This window comes from Anastrepha ludens, chromosome 2 (assembly GCF_028408465.1).
Source record: "Anastrepha ludens isolate Willacy chromosome 2, idAnaLude1.1, whole genome shotgun sequence".
NCBI lineage: Eukaryota > Metazoa > Arthropoda > Insecta > Diptera > Tephritidae > Anastrepha > Anastrepha ludens.
The window spans coordinates 101,360,458-101,380,070 of NC_071498.1; the positions used below are offsets into that span (position 1 = coordinate 101,360,458).

The 19,613-nt window shown below is 36.6% G+C and overlaps 2 protein-coding genes across 4 annotated transcripts in view; one reads left to right on the plus strand and one right to left on the minus strand.

The window, feature by feature from the left end:
* The first annotated feature begins 777 nt into the window (after positions 1 to 777).
* LOC128858792 (protein FAM136A-like) lies at positions 778 to 2,318 on the plus strand. The gene is made up of 3 exons (XM_054095298.1): positions 778 to 1,296; positions 1,358 to 1,522; positions 1,585 to 2,318. The coding sequence occupies exons 1-3, from the start codon at positions 1,210 to 1,212 to the stop codon at positions 1,771 to 1,773; spliced, it is 441 nt and encodes a 146-aa protein (XP_053951273.1). The 5' UTR covers positions 778 to 1,209; the 3' UTR covers positions 1,774 to 2,318.
* A 1,242-nt stretch (positions 2,319 to 3,560) lies between these two features.
* The window catches only part of LOC128854922 (disintegrin and metalloproteinase domain-containing protein 10), a 202,814-nt gene continuing 186,761 nt past the window's right edge, over positions 3,561 to 19,613 (minus strand). For 2 of the 3 annotated variants that reach the window (XM_054089393.1, XM_054089392.1), the window contains exon 12: positions 3,561 to 19,570. In XM_054089393.1, coding sequence (XP_053945368.1) covers positions 17,156 to 19,570 — 2,415 coding nt within the window. In that variant the 3' untranslated portion in view covers positions 3,561 to 17,155. The remainder of the gene's footprint in view (positions 19,571 to 19,613) is intronic. The other variant, XM_054089394.1, reaches the window with a different exon arrangement.

Genomic DNA, 19,613 nt, shown 5'->3' on the forward strand with positions numbered 1-19,613 from the left:
TCTTCTTACCGTAAAAATAATTATCTATAACACAGGGTTGTGTTTAAAAAAGTATGGTTATAATCTGGGATTATTTTATAATCTCAGATTTCGGGAGACACATTTTGTATGGGTAATCTTTCTTTTTAATTACGGATTGGGAGCCAAGCACGAAAAAGTAGATAATCTACTTATATGTGAACGTATTATTAGGAAGTTATATATCAGCAACATTTTAGTACAACTTAATTTGGGCTGGCTGTTAATTTTTGAAATCAAACAATCATAGACAATGAAAATTATAGCTTGTAAAAGCAGACGGATGAATAGCAAAACATCGGCTCTACGATATCAGAATGTCTCGGGTTTTTATTCCGCTAAGGACTTCTCACTCCAGTACCTTCCCAGTACCATTTCTTTGTTGAATCGATAACTCGAAGGAAAAAAATAAAAATATAAAGCAAAATACAAAAATGAAGCGTTTAATTAAATACTTAAATACTACTTAAATATACTACTTAAAATAAGTGCCGGCGAATCGACGAAGGTGGGCCTAAGCTTTTAAAAATAAGAAGTACTATCTAGCGTTAAATCTGTTATATACAACCGTTATGTGAACCGAATTATTATTCCTTTGTGTACCAGTGTGTGGGTATAAAAATACATTTTCAAAAACGTAATATTTATCAGAGGCCTTAAATAAAAATTGTACGTTCGCTTGAGAGAAACGGTATAATTAAATGCATTCTGCTATACATTGTTCAAGAATCGGTGCTCAATAATGTGAGACACCCTGCAAGTTCTCAATCGGTGGTTATTTTGACACTTGAAATGAAATTTGTGAGCTGCTCTTCCCTTCTAATGGTATAGCAGAAAACTGCTGACTAATCCCTCGGAAGCGGAAATTGCCAAATATACTGATCAGTTTGAACGATGCGCTTCAGTGCGTGGACAAGCATTTTGGTCTTATTCCTACCATGATGAAACAATTAAATCTGTTTTGGCGCAAAGTGTAGGGATATATTACATACATCAGCAACAACTGTTTTGTTTGTTAAAAAGAATTGGGAGGAGTAATAAAAATAAACATTTAAATTTTATATAAATCAATATTTTAGGAATTTTTTTAAGCTAGCCTCTAAAATTTAGATGCAGCTTTTCGTCTGCTTACGTCAGATAAAGAAGTGTTTAGGAGTTTCAATTAGCCTGAAGTTCAGCACTTACGTGTAAATGATAGAGCAACAACGTAAACGCGTAGAACGCGCCATTTCTGACATGATCAATGAAATGTATTCAAGTTATTTACGTAAAATGCAGGTTAGTAGGCAGTGCACAGCTTTTGCTAATATTTATTGCTCAAGTAAATTTTTTAACCTAGTCCGAAATGCATATGTGTGCATCTAAATGTTGCGATGATCAACGTGGGACTTTAGACTCCGTGCAGTCTTGCATTGAGGGATGTGCAGTTCCGCTTACTAAAGAACAAAATTACTTGCAACATGAGTTGGGTAAATTTCAAACGCGTTTGCAGAATTGTGTGATGGTAAGCCCTATAATATTATATATAATATAAGTTTTATTTTTTTTTTAATTTTTCATATTTAGAAATGCAGCGAAGATGCTCGACAGAGGTTGTTACCGAGTCCCGGGACTGTGGAACTATCAAAATATCAGCGCCAATTTGAAAATTGCACTGTGTCCTGCGTTGACAGACATATTGGACTCATACCAACTATGATGAAGACCATTAAGGCTGTTTTGGAGAAAGGTCCTAATGCTATGCCTCAGGCGTAAAATATCGTAATACCTTGGGTCGATGTTCATGAATTGTGCGTAGAATAAAAACATAAATAATGCGCAATCGATTTCGTTTAAACTATTAAATGAGAATTGTGAAAGATGGAAATTATAACTGAAAATGTTGTACTAAATTGGCATTGATTCAAGTCTAAACACGAACTGTATATGTATATATATATGCATATATTATATATTGTATAAAGATTCTATCGTCCAAATGAGTCGACAATATTTATCAATTCCTACGGTTCCGTGAGGGAGCAAAGGACCACAACAAACTTCCTTCATTCGATTCTATCAGAAGCAATATTTTTCAGCTCTTTCCAACTTTTGTTGGTTTTCTTTATCTCCGTCTCTAAACTATTCCTCCATACCATCGAGTGTCTACCTCTTCATCGGTTTCCTTGTAGATTCCTTTTAATTGCAGTGCGTGTGATGTCACTTGATTCTCTTCTAAGAACGTGTCCAAGTCAGTCTGTTTGTATTGGAGTTTTGTTAGTTAGTGCTACTCCACAGGCTGCAATTTAATGTGGTGTTGGACCAGAAAATGCAAAGTAATTTTATTTTGACTAAAAATAAAGATTTGTTTTCAAAAAGATTGTGTACGTTTCTTTTCCAAATTGACCCAATCGCTTTTTATATTCCAAAATCATAGTGTTATTCATAAAAAGTCTTTTAAAGGGTCAGTAGTGAATAATTTCTAGGCGGTACCTTTTTTATGTCATCTTTGACATCTGTCAAGTAGACAGATACTTATACAATTTTACATTATAGAACAACGCCTTTAAATTTTTGAAACTTGTTATGAAAATGTTCGATCTTTAAGAGCAACATATCGCAAAATTTGTAATTTTTTTGGTGGAAATAAACGTCCAAATGAGTCGACAATTCAAGGTTGGTGAAAAAATTTCAAGAAACTGGTTCTGATAAGCGGTTATCGCGCCAATTAAGAAGAAGAGAAGATTCAGTGGAAAGATATATATGCATAAGTGAATATATAATGGAAGTGGAGAAGTAATCGAGTTTATGATATGGTATTTGACTTGCTTAAAGATACCTATTCAGTAGAATTTTCATACTAAAATGGAAACCTCGGCTCATTACGTGCAGTTCTAGCTCGCATTATTTTTTAATGATAAAGCACAAGAAGTGAAAGTGACTCCATTATGATGCCAAATCGACTGTCTGCCAGTTTTTTCCAAAAAAAAATGTATTTGTTGTAATAAGCATTGTTCTGATCTCATGATATTTTTTGGTGATAAAAAATTGTTACCTCTGAGTTTGCAGTCTGAAAAGATCCGATTCGATTTTACTGTGAATCTGAATGTCTGAAAAAAAACTGGAGAAGAAACTATATCATTTTCGACCGCGTCAGAATGTGTGTAGATCAGGTCGGTATATGGTGGCCGAGAAGTAGGGTCTTCAATAATTGAGGCGGTGTTACTTTTTATCATATTAGATAGCATCATGTTCTAAGCGAAAACTCCGACAAGATTCACACGTACTCTAAAAATATAGACAAATTTGTTGATCTGAGGACGAAATCTGAGCTGTGATAGCAGTAAATTATACTTTACTGTTCAATATAGTTTTTTATCGAAAAAATTATACTCCAATGGAACAAGTTGTGAGTCAGTTGTGCATTGGGTTATAAAGACGAATTCTATTTGAAAAATGAATCGCAAAATTTATCCTCCAAATACTCCAACGTGGCTCCAACGCATTCTTAATTTTATCCCGCCCATTGTTTTTAATTTTCAAAATGTAAAAGTGAACTAAAATAGATTATTCTATTATTTATTTTAATTTCGCTTTTTTTTTGGTAATTTATTTTGTTAAAAAATATACTTAAAATAGAGCATTTCTCATACATAACCGTTGTATCCTTTATTACATTTGCTTGCTTGATTTTCAACGCTTAGAATTTGCGGCGATTATCTGTAAAATTAGTTAGCATAAAATTCTGTTTCTTCTCAGCTAAATAAAATAATTAGCAATCTTGTTTTACTTATTCCACGTACACGTGCAAACATACATAAATTGTGTTCCATAGTTTAATATTTTGTTAGCAAACAACTCGTCTTCATACATTTCAGCACACAAAAAAAAAATCACTGCTTGATGGCTGGTTTTTCGGGTTTTTGTAATATACAATAGTAACGATTCGGTTAGTTTTGATGTTAGAAATTCTTAGTTGAAATATGTATAAGTTGTTTTTTAATACAATATATCAAAGTTTAATTGAAAAATTTAACATTGCGATGCAGTCTATAACGCTTGGTTTGGAGGTGTTTTTTTAATTATTATATCTCCGTATAAATAATGGTATTTTTTGATTTGGTATTTTTAAAATTTGGTAGAAAATGCTAGAATTAAAAAAAATATTAAATTTTTGCTTTTTAGTACTTATTTCACATGTGAAATATTAGTGAGAATATTGAGGTCATTTAATAAGAAAAAGAAGGTTGGTGCAAAATATATTTTTTAAATATTAAAATATTTTTAATTAGTTTATTTGTGTTTTTAATATTTAAATTTTTTCGAAAATGCAATTTTTTTACTTCATTTGCGAATTGAAAAAAAATAACACACACACGCGCAATACTCCTTCCCCATGGTTCAATTTAAGGTGTGCTCACTTGTAACATTGAAGCTTTGATCCTTAAGAAGGGTAAAGAAAGTGGAAAATATTAAATCCCTTTTAGTTAAAATGGTAGGAAAGTTGTTTTTTTTTTCTTAAATGGCTTAAAAAATGGTATGGTAAAAAAAGAAGTTATCGGCAGAAAAAGACAAGTGAAAACAAAAAATTTAAAAGGATTAAATTTTGTGAACTAATTTTTAAATTTAAAACAGATCGCGAAGTTGTCAATTTTCGCCATTATGAAGCTATCATATTGTCTAAGCAAATATGAATTCTTTCATAGAAGAAGCGTGGAGTTTCGACCTCCAAGTCACAATTTTTCCAGAAACCATATTTATGGAGTCTACACATTGCTTTTATTGCTTCCGGTTGTATCTTTAGATTCAAGGGGAGCAAATCAAGCATAGCATTTAAAGCATCCCCGTAGGTTGTACTCATGGCACTCGTAAGGTATAAACGTACACTTCTTTGCAGCCTGTATAGTTCCCGGAGCGTGGACTTAACCATAGGCCGTCGCTACCAGACCACAGAGGCGTAATTGATGATTGGTCTGATAAGTGCTGCGTATATCCATAGGACCAAAGCAGATTTCAGACCTCAGGTTTTACCAAAGGCTCTGCGGGCACTGTTACAAGCCTACATGTTTTTTGTTATGTTGGTACACTCTTCATATGAAAGTGTGTGAAGTTTCATGTCAATATGTCAATTAAGTTTTTGTTTACAAGCCATTTAGTATCGACGTGTCACAATATTTTCTACAATGGAAAAAATAAGTCTCCTACAGTGATGGAATTTTTATTTCTCCAATGTTTAAAAGCAAAAGAGATTTATGAACGAATGTCGAAAATGTATATATGTATTTGCTAAACTACCTGTACTTATTTAAATTAATTATTATTATATTCAAAGAGCTTGTTTTAAGGTTTTCCAAGTAGTTGTCGCAGTGCCGAATAGTTGCAAGATGAAAACTTTCCTAGTATTCTAATTTTTTGCAGTACCCAGAAAGCTGGTGCTGTGTTTATTAGGCCTCTTCTGGACACTTCATCCACCTATATGAAGATAGGCTCATTAGAAACATTTTACGTCAATCCCAGCTTTTCCAGAATGAGTTCTTTTAAAATCTCCTCATCATCAGAAAAGAAGTTTATTAAATTCTCCATGATGTGCCACTTAGTCGAAGCTATTCAGCTTCATCAATTTGCATGTTGCCACGGGTATTGCGAGCAGTGATTAATCACGTATTACTAAGTTAACTCTTTTTGGTAACTTATGCATTTTTAAAACAACCTACTTCGGTTTAAAACCATCTGGTAATACTTCCGCAACCTATATTTCAATTGCTTCGGGCTCGTATTGTCAAAAAGTCCACCATTCGCGCGCAGTGTCGCAAAAAGTGCTCTATGATATTCTGTTTTAGGCGGAATTTTAGGATGTTTTCCATCTCATACTGGGTTTGGACATATCAATACAAATCCATGAGCAAGTTCTTGCTCATTAACACGTTGTACGTTTTGAAAACGAAATGTTCTTCCTACAAATTTTACTTTTACTCCATTTTTACTAAATGCTATTCCTAATGTTAGTAACACAGTTTAAAACAATTTTAAGTAAATAATTGAGTATAAAAGTTTGGGATTCCAATATTTAAGTATGAATTTCCGTCTTATTTGCACATTCCTCAAGAACATACCCTTTTGGGAGGAATGTATGGAAATAGATTGGCGTTGACTGGCATTTGGAGGATAAATTCTTCGCAATAGTATTGTGGGAATGGATTGTTGGAGAATACCAGCAGAGAACTTCCAGCAATAGTTATGCTGATTCAAGGAACCTTTTCAATGCCGAGAAAGAAAATTCTCAGTTCTAAACTTTTATATTTTGTACCTTATTTAATCTTTCCTGGTAAAACAGACATATAATTAAATATTAAACTCCCGTCACCTAAAAAGGACCTTCTACTATAACTAATTTTGGGCCGACATCTAGGGGCAACATATGACCCTATAGGTGTACTTGACGGCAAAGTTATAGAAAATTAGAACAGATGGTGCTACAGTCTTAAAGTCAATATTTTGTTGTCAAGATGGAGCTTTCAAAAAATGTGCACCCCATTTTTCTGACTGATCTGAGAAACAGTCTTATTGTGACAACTTTTAGAAATAGACGCCTCCGTGCATGGGAAAAAAGTGAATTTTGTGGGCTCACCATCGAGCTACCTCGCAAATCAAACCTCCAGTTTCTCCTATCCCATTTATCCTTTAGTTAGTTATGTTAGCTATTCCGAAAGTAGTGGGTTTTAGAAGATAAAAACATCCTGGGCGTGAATCATAATACGAATATCATTTATTTCTGACAGCCGTGAATTTCTACGTCACTGGTAAATGTTTGCTAACCTATCTTAGGTTACAAAGTTAGAACAAAATACATATAAAAATGAATAATCTCATTTTTACCTTCTCATAAGCCAGTTGAAAATATTAAAAAAAATACGTAAAAAAAAAATTTTAGAAAATATTTTTGCTTTAGTGGCATTATTTTATGAGGAATTTATTTTCAGTTCAATACTAGTATACCTTTGTGTGGAAGTATTGTATATACTTGTATATAAGTGTTCGAGTTCGTTGTAGCAGTGAAGTGGCTGAGAGTCTTAATTTGCGTGCAATTGCAATTTATGAACATTAATTTTATGTTTAGCTTTAGATACATATGAGTATGCACGTATGCTTGTTTTTAATTTCATTCTTACACGAATGCACTTAACTATGCGCCGTAATATTGCATGCTTGTATAAATAGGGGTTTTCAATGCGAGCATAACATATAGTTTTCTGTGCTTTAATTGGTTAAGAGGCTTTACTTCTTCGGCTTATTTTGTTTCGTAAGAGTTTAAGCCAAGATATTTACTTAAAATTCACGGCAATGTGAAATTAGAGATTTCCAATTTTTATGAATCTCTTGGAATTGATTGATTTTGCTAATTTTGAATAGACACATTGACGGCTTATATATTTTAACAATTAATAGTGAATAGTTTGACTCAAACTATTATTCATTGTAATACGTCTATTATCAGACCAAAAAGGGAACTTTACTAATAGAGCCGATCAACTATTCCTCACTTTAAATTGCTCTTCAACTCTTTTCTTTCTCAACTGCGTGATGAAGATACATTTGCTAGTTATGAAACGGCTAAGGTTGGAAATACATACTTTTATTCAACTATTTTCAAAACTAAGCAAAGTCAGTTGTTCTTTGTTCACGTCACCTTCTTTTATTTGACTTGACTTTAAACAAATATTAAAGAGCACGTAAACTAACTTTTACATGCAGGTTTATTTATACGCCTTTTTAATACTTCACCTTTCATTAAAACACACAAAAAAAACCTATAATTCGATCTGTCGGTTTATTCTTTGTTTATAAGTCATTTGAAATTTTCGTATCCATATACAAGTATATATAATTGGCGCTTACAGCATTTTTGAGTGTTAGGCCGAGTTCCGCCTCTTATTTGTGACGTGCGTCTTAATGTTGTTCCACAAATTTAGGGACCTACAGATTCAAGCCGACTCCGAACGGCAAATATTTTTTATGCGGAGCTTTTTCATAGCAGAAATACACTCGGAGGTTTGCCATTGCCTGCCGAGGGGCGACGCTATTAGAAAAGTGTTTTTCTTAATTTTGGTGTTTTACGGAGTTTCGAACCTACGTCTTCTGAATGGTAGTCACGCACCAACTTATTCGGCTACGGCGGCCACCAATTTCATACATTGGGGGAAATGTAATATCGGGTAGTTCAAAAATTCTTCTTTTTGGATGATTTACCAATAACAGATGGTTTATCACAAAACAAATATAGTGCAAGTGTTAAAGGATGTAGTTCCTTCATTTCCTACTGTGCCTCGTTTAGAGTTAAAACGTGGTGTAACAGCGTTGAAAATGAACCGTGGAGTTACGAAAACTGTAACAACACCAGAAGTCATTGAACGATTGTATGAAATTATTTGGGAATATCCAAGTTTGACAAAGTGTGAAATTCCTCATACCATAGGCATCTCAGATGAAAGATGGGTACTTGCATAAGCATTGAAATTCGCGTGCGGAAGTTGAGAGAGATTATATTGAATAAACCTGTATATCGGCCCGAGGGTTTAAAAAGATTTTGAGAGAACGAAAATATGTTGACGGCATGATAAATTGAATTATTATTTTGTAGTTTTATAACATTTCCACCGCAGTTTAATTTTGGGATTGCTGCCGGTAAGCGCAAACTTCAACCAAAACACTTGACAAATCCCATGCAAATATCTTAACCCAAATCCATTTCAAATGAATTTTTCGCAGCGGGTTTGTGTTGGGTTTGCCTACATTTTAACATTACTATAACTAAAGGCCATATGGTTAATTTAAGGGCTTTCTTCTCATTCGTTAATGTATTGGAAAATTTCTGTAAAATTGGCAACAATGTTTTGGCTACCGACGCTTAAAGTTTAAAATAAATACTCAAAAGTGAAAAAAGTAAAAAAACGATGGAAATTTCCATAAATACGCAGTGGAAACAGATCGCCATTCTCTCAAACCTAAAAACCTGCAAACACAGTATTTGATTCTAGTGTAAACTTACGTTGTGCAAATTCAAAAACTGGGCAAAAGTTTAGATAGTTGACCTTACTTAGTTGGAGTTTGCTAAATTCATTATCGCCCCCCGTTCTGTCAGATTGACTCCAGTTTCAAGGTAACTTTATTTTTAATTGGAGCTGCTGAGAATGCATTTTGAAAAAATCTTCTATCGCAAATTTTGAAAAGTAAAGCTTTTTAAATCTTAATGCAGGTATACAATTTGCATTTTATATACATAATATATACATTTTTCCGTGTTTCCTAGATGGAACATAGGGCCATTTGTGGTACATTTTAATGCCGTTTTTATTTTTTGGTTTATTTTTCTTTTTTGTCAGCATGTTTGATTCAAGAATAGTGACCAACAAAAAAATTGAAATTGAAAATTATTTCCAAACTTTGCGTAGCATTCGCATCTTATGTTATCGCCATTTTGAAAATACCGTCGAGTAAGTTATGGCCGTCGTAGCCGAATGGGTTGGTGCGTGTCTGCCATTCGCAATTCACAGAGAGAACGTCGGTTCGAATCTCGGTGAAACACCAAAATTAAGAAAAACACTTTTCTAATAGCGGTCGCCCCTCGGCAGGCAATGGCAAACCTGCGAGTGTATTTCTGCCATGAAAAAGCTCCTCATAAAAATATCTGCCGTTCGAAGTCGGCTTTAAAACTGTAGGTCCCTCCATTTGTGGAAAAACATCAAGACGCACACCACAAATAGGAGGGGGAGCTCGGCCAAACACCCAAAAAGGGTGTACGCGCCAATTATATGAAGATATAAGTTATGTAACATATAGGCCTCTTATATTCGCTATTTCCCCGCTGGCTATTTCTATGCTCGATTAATTTGACGAAAAATTTGCATGCGAAAGCAACAACAAAGTTATCGAACAAGATTCTCCGCTAGCGAGCATAAGACTGGTATAACTCACTGTCGTACAAACACATGTAATTTAAGGCAGCTCTATTCCCGTGTGGCCAATATACTATGTTCATTTATACCAGTTGTTTCATCTATTCGTCACTAGCTAACGCTTGGCGAAGGGAAGAGGCCTTATGTTGTGCCCGTTGTTTTATACGACGCTGAGATTCTGGGTGAATTCAAAGAAGGATGCTGCCAATGTGAGCGTCACAAAACATACCAAATACTGTTAAACATGCAAAACGGCAGCTCATTGCATCATAATATGACTTGCCAACTTCTTTAAATTTGTTGCCGCGATTGGCAATTATATTGAAATTGTTCATTGAAAGCCACAAAAAATTTTGTGTCGAGACATTAAGCAAGCGCTAGTTTGTCAGTGTGGTGAATTTTTAAACTGATAACCTTGAAAAATTGAGTTTGGTTTAGCTGGAAAACAAAGTTAAACTAGTTCTAAAGGTTGAAATAGAGGTGCCATACCATAACGCCATAATCTCAACCGTATCTTAACCATAACGATATTTACAGCCGTCTATTATTGGTGCCACAGCAGTCGATACTTACATACATTGTCATTCATTTGATCATTTCGAAAGTGCAGAAACTAAAGAAACGATAACAATATGAGCAGTGACGAAGAAATTTGTATTTTATTCATTAATATTAGTTTGGGGAAAAAGAAATCCATTATTTTTGCGTAAAATAATTGTGCAAATAGTTTAAAACTGTTTTATGGTCGTTCTTAGGTCCTCGCCGATGCTACGGCTACTAACATGCCGGTCAACTTCGATTATTTCTGTGATTTAATCGACATTACCCACTTTATAGACCTTTTTTTTTAATTTCAAAAATGCTTGAACGGAATCGACGAAACCAAAATTGCACGGAATTAGCTGTTACAGTATCGGTACCATAAACACCATTCACAATTTCAGCGGCCTGGCTTGCATTTTCGCCTTTATCAAAGAAAAACTGCAAAAAAATATACCGAATTTTCTCTTTGTTGACTTCCATTGTTAACATCCTGTAATTCACAACTGAATGGAGTAAACAAAAAACAGCAAACAAATTTTTTTGCGTGAAATGTCACCTTGCCAACGAGCATAAGCTTTAAATTGTTTGATCGATACTTTACGAGATATCGATCACTACAGCCATTTACTGAGAAAATAAGGGTCGTTTTTCCCCTAACAAATACAATTACATTATGTGTTACAATGCAGCAAATCAACAATCAGCTGTTTATGCTTACGGCATACAACCAAAATTTAATTGGTCTGCATAGTTTCGGTTATGACATCGGCATTATGCCATGCCACCTCTAGTCGATTACAGTATTACCCATAGGTTGGTTCGATCAGCAGATCTATGTGGTTATGGTTATGGCACCTCTAATTCAACCTTAAGCCTTCAAATATGAAATAAAATTGTTATGCCCTATTGAAAAACCCCGTTACTCCTTTAGTACATCTTTACTTGAAAAGCATGGGCCATTTGTGTACATATGTTTAGTATGTACGCGTGTAGCTCCTATACAACGATTAACTGTTTCTTTAGTGTGGAAATGGTAGGCGGCAACATTTACATAGTTTCATTTTGAATTTATTCATATTTTTATTTTGTTGTAATTTTTGTTTATTAAGAGTTTACCTTACATATTACTTATTCTGTGTTTGCTTTTGTTTTGTTTTTTTTTGTTTTAGTTATTTTACATGCATGTTAGTTAGCTTCTTCACATTAAACTAATTTATTTTGTGTTAATTCAGTTTAACTACATATCTGTATGTTTAATGTTTAATGGTTTTTGTAATAATAATTAGCATTTTATTTAAAATGTTTCACAGACACAAAATGATTAGGACATATTCGTCGTCGAGATTTTCTAAAAATACATTTCACTTGTAGATATTTACAAATTATTTGCAATAATTTACATACAATAATAACATTGAATTGGATTTTTGTTGCGTGGCCTTAAATGAAATGTTTGCTAAAACATTTTCTTCTCACATTTTTATATTAACATATACAATACATATACATAGTACACACACAACACAATTAAAAAGTACTTAGAACTAACAAGTACATACTTATACACATCTTTCTCTGCTGCGCTTAAATTTATTGATTACATATTTTGCATTACATATTTTCACACAGTTAATTTTAATTGACACAAGGATTCATAAGTCAGAATAATTTCAGTTTATATCAACAGAGAAACAATCACTATTTGAATTTTTAAATAAAATTTTGAATAAAATGCAAGAAAAAAAATAATGATATTCTACTTTAAAAGTGGTGTGTCTGACTTTTGTTTGTTTGATTTGTTTTTGTAAATCTATGAGTGCATGCATGTACTTGAGTATTTTTAAATACCTTTAAAGAATTACTAAACTAATTATTACAAGTAGTTGTTGTTCTTTGCTCTTAATCAATACTAATATTCACTGTAGTGCAAATATAAATTACAATCACAAAAATATTTATATGTAGTTAATTTTTTTTCGCTCATATACTTATATGTATGTAGTATGTAGTAATGAAAACATTATCGACGGACAAGTGCATTGCGAGTTTCGCTAAAAGCCAGAGAGTGCAGCTTGGCTGCCATCGACCAGTCTGTCGGCTTGAGTTGAGTACTGCCTTACAAAAAAAAAAAAAATCTAGACTTCACCGATAAAACCTTAAGCAACATTGTTCTCGAAAAAAAGAAAGTTACCCTTATTTTTTAAATTTCATTGGAACAAAATCGGAAGATGAAAATACACTTTTAGGCGCACACGGTGTTGTATAATTGAGACGTACAACCTCCTTTGTTAGGTATTTGGCAGATCTTATCCTCTAATTAATTATGGGTCGTGTGCTTCTTGTGTGTGCCTCCAAAGGGTAGATGGTTTTGAAGAGAGGCACTCGGAGGTTTTCCATTGCCTGCCGAGGGGTGACTGCTATTGCAAAAAATTTGCTATCTTGCTTTAATCTTTGCAACGGGAGTGAAGCTAATTCTTTTTAACTTGAATCCACACTGACCTGTCATTCAAAATACGAGGGGTGCCTTGTATATGTCGGGATTTGGTAACCCTGGTATTGCAATCTGGCAACTGACAGCTGTATCGCAAAGTTTGGCATTTTTTGGCTTTTACGTACTCAGAATGTTTTGAAATACCAGCGCTATTTGTGTTGTTTACAGTAACTTAAAAGATTCATCTCGGTCCAAAAATGGAATTAAATCGTGAACATTTTCGTGCGATTATTTTTTACAACTTTCGACGTGGATTAACTCAGCAACATTGCATGGAAGAACTTAATTCATTTTTTGGCGATGAAGCTCCATCAAGGACGAGTGTTTATCGATGGTATGGTGAATTCAATCGTGGTCGTAGTTCACTCCAAGACGAATTTCGAGAAGGTCGCCGAAAATCAGTTGTTGTTCCGAAAACCATTGATGCTGTGCGCGAACTGATATTGCAAGATCGTCATGTGACCTATCGTGAGATTGAGACAATCTTAGGCATTAGTGGGACCAGCATACACTCAATATTGCATAAACATTTAACTGTCAAAAAAATTTGTTCGCGTTGGATCCCACACAATTTGTCAATCGTTCAAAAAAAGGCTCGTGTCGATTGGTCGAAGGAAATGCTCAAAAAATACGATCGCGGGGCTTCGAAACACGTCTATGACATCGTGACAGGTGATGAATCATGGATTTACGCGTATGAGCCCGAAAGTAAACAGTAGTCGACTGTATGGGTGTTTCAAGATGAGCCAAATCAAACAAAAGTTGTTCGCGCACGAAGCACTTCCAAGCAAATGGCCGCCTGTTTTTTCGGAAAAACTGGACATGTCGCAACCGTACCATTAGAACAACACAGAACAGTAAATTCTGAGTGGTACACAACCATTTGTTTGCCAGTTGTCTTCCAAGAAATTAGGAACACCAATGGCCAAAGACGGATCACTCTTCACCAGGACAATGCGAGCTCTCACACATCGGCTCAAACAACTGCATTTTTGAGCACCCAAAACATCAAATTAATGGGTCATCCGCCGTATAGTCCTGACTTGGCACCGAATGACTTCTTTTTATTCCCGTACGAAAAAACAAACTGAGAAGTCAACGTTTTTCGACACCTGAAGAAGCGGTTGCGGCATTCAGAATGCATGTTTTGGAGGTACCTCATTCAGAGTGGCAAAAGTGCTTCGACAATTGGTTCAAACGCATGCAAAAGTGTATAGATCTTCATGGAGAATATTTTGAAACACAATAAAGTGATTTCCGATGATTAAAATTTGTTTTTGTTCTCTAATCCCGACATATAAAAGGCACCCTTCGTATAATTTACCTAAACAGTTCAAGCCGCCGTAGCCGAATGGGTTGGTGCGTGACTACCATTCGGAATTCACAGAGAGAACGTAGGTTCGAATCTCGGTGAAACATCAAAAATTAAGAAAAAATATTTTTCTAATAACGGTCGCCCCTCGGCAGGCAATGGCAAACCTCCGAGTGTATTTCTGCCATGAAAAAGCTCCTCATAAAAATATCTGCCGTTCGGAATCGGCTTGAAACAGTAGGTCCGACCATTTGTGGAACAACATCAAGACGCACACCACAAATAGGAGTCAGAAGTCTGTAAAGCGTTTTTCGCAATATAATTAAACAAAATTTTATATTAGTTGCACTGGGCTATTGTCGATAACAAAAAAGTTATAGCAACAGGTGCAATTATATACCACCTTGATCAAAATGTTCCCGGAAAAAGCGCCAGGTGGTGCTCTAAGTTAACTGATTCGGGTTCCAGTTTTCGTGTTAGGTTGCCGATGCGGCAATTGCTTGACATTTGTAAAAGTTACGCCGCTTTAAGTAAATCTGCCTATGCAAGTGTTTTCGATTTTTTACAGTTTTATAAATGGATTTGCATTTGTAACAATGAACTTGTATTAAATTTTTGGAAAAAATTAATTCAAAGATGCGAAAACCTTACAAATGTTGGGAAACTGTTTCAGTATTGCTGATCTAAAGAAACAGCCTTTTACGAGTGGCATGAACGCTCCAGAAGAGATCGTGAATCTATCGAAGATGACGAACATAGTGTCAGGCCGTCGACATCGAAAACTGATGAAAAGATCAATAAAGTGAAAGAAAAGAGTTCTGGCAGAGGACTTGAACATTGCTTATGGATCAATTAAGACATTGTAATTAATGATTACAATTACGGCCGCCGTAGCCGAATGGGTTGGTGCGTGATTACCATTCGGAATTCACAGAGAGGTCGTTGGTTCGAATCTCGGGGAAAGCAAAAGTAATAAAAACATTTTTCTAATAGCGGTCGCCCCTCGGTAGGCAATGGCAAACCTCCGAGTGTAATTCTGTCATGAAAAAGCTCCTCATAAAAATATATATCTGCCGTTCGGAGTCGGCTTGAAACTGTAGGTCCCTCCATTTGTGGAACAACATCAAGACGCACACCACAAATCGGTGGAGGAGCTCGGCCAAACACCTAACAGAAGTGTACGCGCCAATTATATATATATATATATAATTAATGATTAATAATCGCCAAAGATATGATTTCCAAGGCTGAATCCCAAACCCAAAGATTCATGATACACATCATTACTGGAGACGAGACGTAAGTTTATGGGTACCAAAAACGCAATCTGGACAGTTGAACTGGAGTACTTTGAAGGCGATAACATGAAGTATTTAAAATTTTTTGAATATATCCCGCCAACTTTTTGATCAAACAGTATAATATTGCCCTCAGTCTACACTTCACCTCTACAGTTAGTACAGGAATCGTCATGCGGAATAGCGATAGTTCAATCTGCCGTTAATACCTTCATAGGGAGTTCGATCTGTGGATCACTGATTAGAACTGAGCTAATTATAAGCTCAAGTTTAGCACAAACTGTCAGGAGGAAAAATATTTTGTATACAATACTCACGGTACCCATAAGAAGGATGAGTAGAAAAATAAGGAAATCCCATCTCAAAGGGAGAAGGAAGAAGTTATGATCCTTGATTGGACTTAAGAAAAGCTCAACAGAATTTATCGGTCATCTACTTGGATTAAATGAAATAACCAGTTTTTTTTCTACTTTTAAGCCGTTTTTGGTACTTAAATTGAGTACTCGTATTAACCTGGTACTGTCATATTTGCCTCCGCGGGACATTGAGTACTAAGCTCCGTGTGTATACAACTACATACATGCAAAATATCATATGTAAAAAATGCAAGTCATTACGAAAGTTTTTACAAGTTTGATTATCATCCTTTCCCAAAATGACGCAGTGGGTCCGGATTGCCACTTAAATGATTTGAAAATGGGTATGCATATGCTAATAGTTAACCGTTTTATGAAGGCAGACCTAGAAAGATGAAACACTATTTGGATCTTTTTGAGATAAAAAGTCCATGAATTTGATCGAGACTACTTCGGGCGGTGGTGAGAAGGAGCCCATTTGACTACCTCATGTCTTCATTTTCCTTTAACGTTCTTGAAGCTATTGGTTATAAAGTTGTGTTAGCTTCTTGGTAGAATATCTCGTTGGAAAACAAGCGCTCTACTTTTGCCAATCTGATACACTTGGAGCCCCTGCAGAAAGAAAATTGTTAGTGGAGACCTGTTAATAGGCTTTGCTGGGTTTTTTCAGACTAAGAGAAATATTTGCATAAAAATTTCCATTATATATGGTATCATCATTGGAGGGTTCCTTCACTATGAACTATTTATAGACGACTCTGATTGTTTTGCAAGCTGATAAGACGCTTTGCTGGCCAAGACAGGAGTGAATAGTCCGATAATTCCATTGAAGGTAAAAGTCTGAAAATACGGGCCTGATTAGCTCTAATGGAGTCTTAAGGCGATCTCCGGTAGACAACCAGTGGAAATATTGTAGAATAGTTTTTAAAATGGAATGAGTCTCAGCTTGTATCTTACCAATTAATAGGCGTTGAATGACCCCTCGAAGAAATTATGCATTTAAAGTATAAAAACTCTTATTAGTGCTGTGTATGAAATAGTTATAGTTTAAAGTCAGCGAAAGAAAATAAAGTAAACTGCAAGTATTGCACAAATGTGCTTTTCAAACTTACCCAGAATAGATCCTAATCCATTTTGAAGTACATACTAATTAATTTTTTTCTATAATAATTCTCTGCTTCCCTTACCCTTACAACTATTAACCCTTAACTAACTAAATTTTCCACGTCAGACAATAGTACCTCCAAGTCAGATGGCAGCTCATGCTCGCCCTCAATACGTCCCTGACCACCGTTGTTGGGCGTCGCAATTGTCGGCAACGGCGGTGGATGATAGTTATGTTGCAGCTGTCTTATGGAGTTGGAACGTTTCTGTTGTTCTGGAGGGGCGGTGGCATTTGAATTGGCAGTGGCGGCTAGTGACGGTGCTGTAGTAGAATGTGCGCTGCTACGACTACGTCGGTGCTCATGGCGTGCTGGTGCATGTTGGCTACTGTGGCTGGGGTGGCTTGTATGACTACCTTGACTGCTATGACTCGATTGACTGCCGGCGACTAGTTGGTCCACATCTGTTACTCTACTAAAACTAAAACTGCCAGCGTTAGTGCCGGCATTGGCGTTGGTGCCGTTGTTGGTCGCCGCAGCACATAGACTGGCGCGTGGTATATTGCTGAAGCTGGTGCGTGCGGTAGGCAGAGCCGCCGCAAAAGCAGTTGTCGGCAACGCGTGGTTGGCATTTGGTGCATTACTCAACACTTGGCTCGTAGATTTTGGTTGCTGATGTTGGTGATGATGGTTGGCGGTGCTGCTGGAGCTACGACGCAACTGGCGGTCTGTGGATGCGTTCGCAACAGTCGTAACTGTCGCGTTGGCACCATTGCTGCTGACATATGTGGAAGTGGCTGTGTTAGTGGTTGTGGTTGCTATGAAATTTTGTGCGTCATTCGAAAAGGTACTTGGCTGATATGTGCTGGCTGAAGTATTGCTGCGTAAATTAATATTCGAATTGCTGCGCCGCGCTGTTACAGGTGGATCTTTAATGTTCTTTGAGGCGCTATTTAACTTCAGATTCAAACTGCTGCGCTTCTTCGATTTGGCTAGGTGATTTTGATGATGTGCCGCCTGACCGAGATTTTGTGTACTGCCAAAATTGCGCCCTAAATTAGCATCAGGTGTCGCTTGCTGTTGCGCGCTATTACTTTCGCTCAGTTTACGCGCGCTGGGAGTGATATGACTGGGCGCAAATGGATTGTTTGTTGAAAATGAATTGGATCGGTTGTAATTGTGTGGTCGTTGTTTTTGTAACGCACTTCCAATAGCTGCAGCTGCATGTGTATCAGAGACCATTTTACTACTACTACCACTCGAACTAGTTTTATTTGAACCAATTGCGCTAGATGCCGAAAAAACGCCGTTGCCCGTTGCTATAGAGTCATTGGTTGTGCGCATTTCGCCAGTTTTTGTGTTGCATTGTAAATTCTCGTAGAAGGGATTCTCCATTTTGGAGAGCATGGTTTTTGGATTCAGCGTTTCATAGGTCGGTTCATTTAAGGTTAATATTTGATTGTCTTCGTTATTGTTGCGGAGTAGTAGCGCGATCCGCTTACATTTGACCTCTTCTACACCGCCGCTCCCAGAGTTTTTGCTACCTTCACTATTTTGATTGCTGCTCTTGCGTTTGCCATCAACGACATTCGCAGCTGCGCCCGTGCGCGGCTGCCTCTTAAGTTTATTCACTGCGCCGCCAATTACATGCGTTTTAACTTTGGAATTCTTGGAAAGTCGTAATGCAAATTTGAAAGGCGGCTTATAGACTACTTGCAGTTTGACTTTGTCATTGACAAGATTCGTTACCGACTTAGACTTTTGCGGCGACTTCTGTACCAGTCGCTCGGGTGTGGACTGTGATTTACTCATCACTTTTCGCATTTTAGAAGAGTGCTCTATGTGCGATAACGGTTGTACAACAATCGGCGACTCGAGCAGCCACTTTTGCACTTTACCAAATGTATTGGTATGCGCGTTACCACTGACACTCGCCGCATCCTGTCCACCGCGTGATGAATAGTCAATGATTTCTTTGTTATGCTTCTTGAAGCGTTTGATCTTTGACTTCGCTTCGTTCTCAATTTTTGTGGCACTGCTAGTGACAGCCACGGACGTGTTTAGCGCTGGAGGCACGGTTGTATTGTTTGCCGTAGTCGTGCCACCACCACCACTACCAACGCGATTTTTCTTGGTACGCGATGGTTTGGATACTTCACCTGCCGATGCCACCGCAGCTGCTGCTGCGACGCTGCTCAGCTTTCCATTGCGGTTTTGCGCGTGCGTTGATTTCGCAGCCAACTCTCCCGGTTTGGTGGGTAGCTTTCCACCACTGCTTTTCGTTTTGCCAGCGCCTATGTTTCCACTACTGCCGCTCCTGTGGGCGCTCTTGCTTTTGTTGCTGCGCTCGCCACGCACTTTTTTCTTGAACGGAACTTTTGTACGGACGGCCGTATGCACGATAACGCCGTTGTTGTCGTCGGGTAGACGCACGGTTTCTGTGGTGGCGCTGTGTATGATGGTCACCGATTTTAGTTTCAGATTCGAGCGCTTCGCCAGCAACTTCGTGCTGAGTATCTGTGAAGAAGTGATGAAAATTATAAAAGGCATTTAAATTTAG